This window comes from Uranotaenia lowii, chromosome 3, assembly GCF_029784155.1.
Source record: "Uranotaenia lowii strain MFRU-FL chromosome 3, ASM2978415v1, whole genome shotgun sequence".
NCBI lineage: Eukaryota > Metazoa > Arthropoda > Insecta > Diptera > Culicidae > Uranotaenia > Uranotaenia lowii.
The window spans coordinates 151,592,563-151,595,503 of NC_073693.1; the positions used below are offsets into that span (position 1 = coordinate 151,592,563).

Genomic DNA, 2,941 nt, shown 5'->3' on the forward strand with positions numbered 1-2,941 from the left:
TATTATTATTATTATTATTATTATTATTATTATTATTATTATTATTATTATTATTATTATTATTATTATTATTATTATTATTATTATTATTATTATTATTATTATTATTATTATTATTATTATTATTATTATTATTATTATTATTATTATTATTATTATTATTATTATTATTATTATTATTATTATTATTATTATTATTATTATTATTATTATTATTATTATTATTATTATTATTATTATTATTATTATTATTATTATTATTATTATTATTATTATTATTATTATTATTATTATTATTATTATTATTATTATTATTATTATTATTATTATTATTATTATTATTATTATTATTATTATTATTATTATTATTATTATTATTATTATTATTATTATTATTATTATTATTATTATTATTATTATTATTATTATTATTATTATTATTATTATTATTATTATTATTATTATTATTATTATTATTATTATTATTATTATTATTATTATTATTATTATTATTATTATTATTATTATTATTATTATTATTATTATTATTATTATTATTATTATTATTATTATTATTATTATTATTATTATTATTATTATTATTATTATTATTATTATTATTATTATTATTATTATTATTATTATTATTATTATTATTATTATTATTATTATTATTATTATTATTATTATTATTATTATTATTATTATTATTATTATTATTATTATTATTATTATTATTATTATTATTATTATTATTATTATTATTATTATTATTATTATTATTATTATTATTATTATTATTATTATTATTATTATTATTATTATTATTATTATTATTATTATTATTATTATTATTATTATTATTATTATTATTATTATTATTATTATTATTATTATTATTATTATTATTATTATTATTATTATTATTATTATTATTATTATTATTATTATTATTATTATTATTATTATTATTATTATTATTATTATTATTATTATTATTATTATTATTATTATTATTATTATTATTATTATTATTATTATTATTATTATTATTATTATTATTATTATTATTATTATTATTATTATTATTATTATTATTATTATTATTATTATTATTATTATTATTATTATTATTATTATTATTATTATTATTATTATTATTATTATTATTATTATTATTATTATTATTATTATTATTATTATTATTATTATTATTATTATTATTATTATTATTATTATTATTATTATTATTATTATTATTATTATTATTATTATTATTATTATTATTATTATTATTATTATTATTATTATTATTATTATTATTATTATTATTATTATTATTATTATTATTATTATTATTATTATTATTATTATTATTATTATTATTATTATTATTATTATTATTATTATTATTATTATTATTATTATTATTATTATTATTATTATTATTATTATTATTATTATTATTATTATTATTATTATTATTATTATTATTATTATTATTATTATTATTATTATTATTATTATTATTATTATTATTATTATTATTATTATTATTATTATTATTATTATTATTATTATTATTATTATTATTATTATTATTATTATTATTATTATTATTATTATTATTATTATTATTATTATTATTATTATTATTATTATTATTATTATTATTATTATTATTATTATTATTATTATTATTATTATTATTATTATTATTATTATTATTATTATTATTATTATTATTATTATTATTATTATTATTATTATTATTATTATTATTATTATTATTATTATTATTATTATTATTATTATTATTATTATTATTATTATTATTATTATTATTATTATTATTATTATTATTATTATTATTATTATTATTATTATTATTATTATTATTATTATTATTATTATTATTATTATTATTATTATTATTATTATTATTATTATTATTATTATTATTATTATTATTATTATTATTATTATTATTATTATTATTATTATTATTATTATTATTATTATTATTATTATTATTATTATTATTATTATTATTATTATTATTATTATTATTATTATTATTATTATTATTATTATTATTATTATTATTATTATTATTATTATTATTATTATTATTATTATTATTATTATTATTATTATTATTATTATTATTATTATTATTATTATTATTATTATTATTATTATTATTATTATTATTATTATTATTATTATTATTATTATTATTATTATTATTATTATTATTATTATTATTATTATTATTATTATTATTATTATTATTATTATTATTATTATTATTATTATTATTATTATTATTATTATTATTATTATTATTATTATTATTATTATTATTATTATTATTATTATTATTATTATTATTATTATTATTATTATTATTATTATTATTATTATTATTATTATTATTATTATTATTATTATTATTATTATTATTATTATTATTATTATTATTATTATTATTATTATTATTATTATTATTATTATTATTATTATTATTATTATTATTATTATTATTATTATTATTATTATCTGGAGCACGTTTGGTATATGGAAATCAGCATTTCTCTAAAATGAATAAATTGGTAAAGGAAAACATTCTTCGTGTAGAATTAGCTCTTTTTAATACTTTTCATTTAGGCACATCTGATTTTTTGAAAACTCCAAAACATGTTGAACCGATAAATGAAAATCATATTTTGAGTATAAAATTTATTAACGAAGTCAACTTACTTATCATGGAAAATATTATGAAAAAATATAGTAGATATACTTGTGTTGTATCTTATATATAAAAATGGAGGCGTTTTCTTTGTGATAACATCACGTATGAATGGTCGGTCGGAATGAAATGAAATTTGGTATCCGAGGGTTTTTTGGGTCAGAGATGGTTTGTATAATAGTTTCAAGA

The 2,941-nt window shown here is 3.8% G+C and overlaps 1 protein-coding gene across 1 annotated transcript; it reads right to left on the minus strand.

Moving 5' to 3' along the window:
• Positions 1 to 1,246: 1,246 nt before the first annotated feature.
• Positions 1,247 to 1,759, minus strand: LOC129751385 (myb-like protein D; the record flags this gene model as incomplete). Its single annotated transcript, XM_055746867.1, has 1 exon — positions 1,247 to 1,759. A coding segment is annotated over one exon (513 nt), but the record flags the coding sequence as incomplete, so codon positions are not given.
• Between the last annotated feature and the right edge of the window lie 1,182 nt (positions 1,760 to 2,941).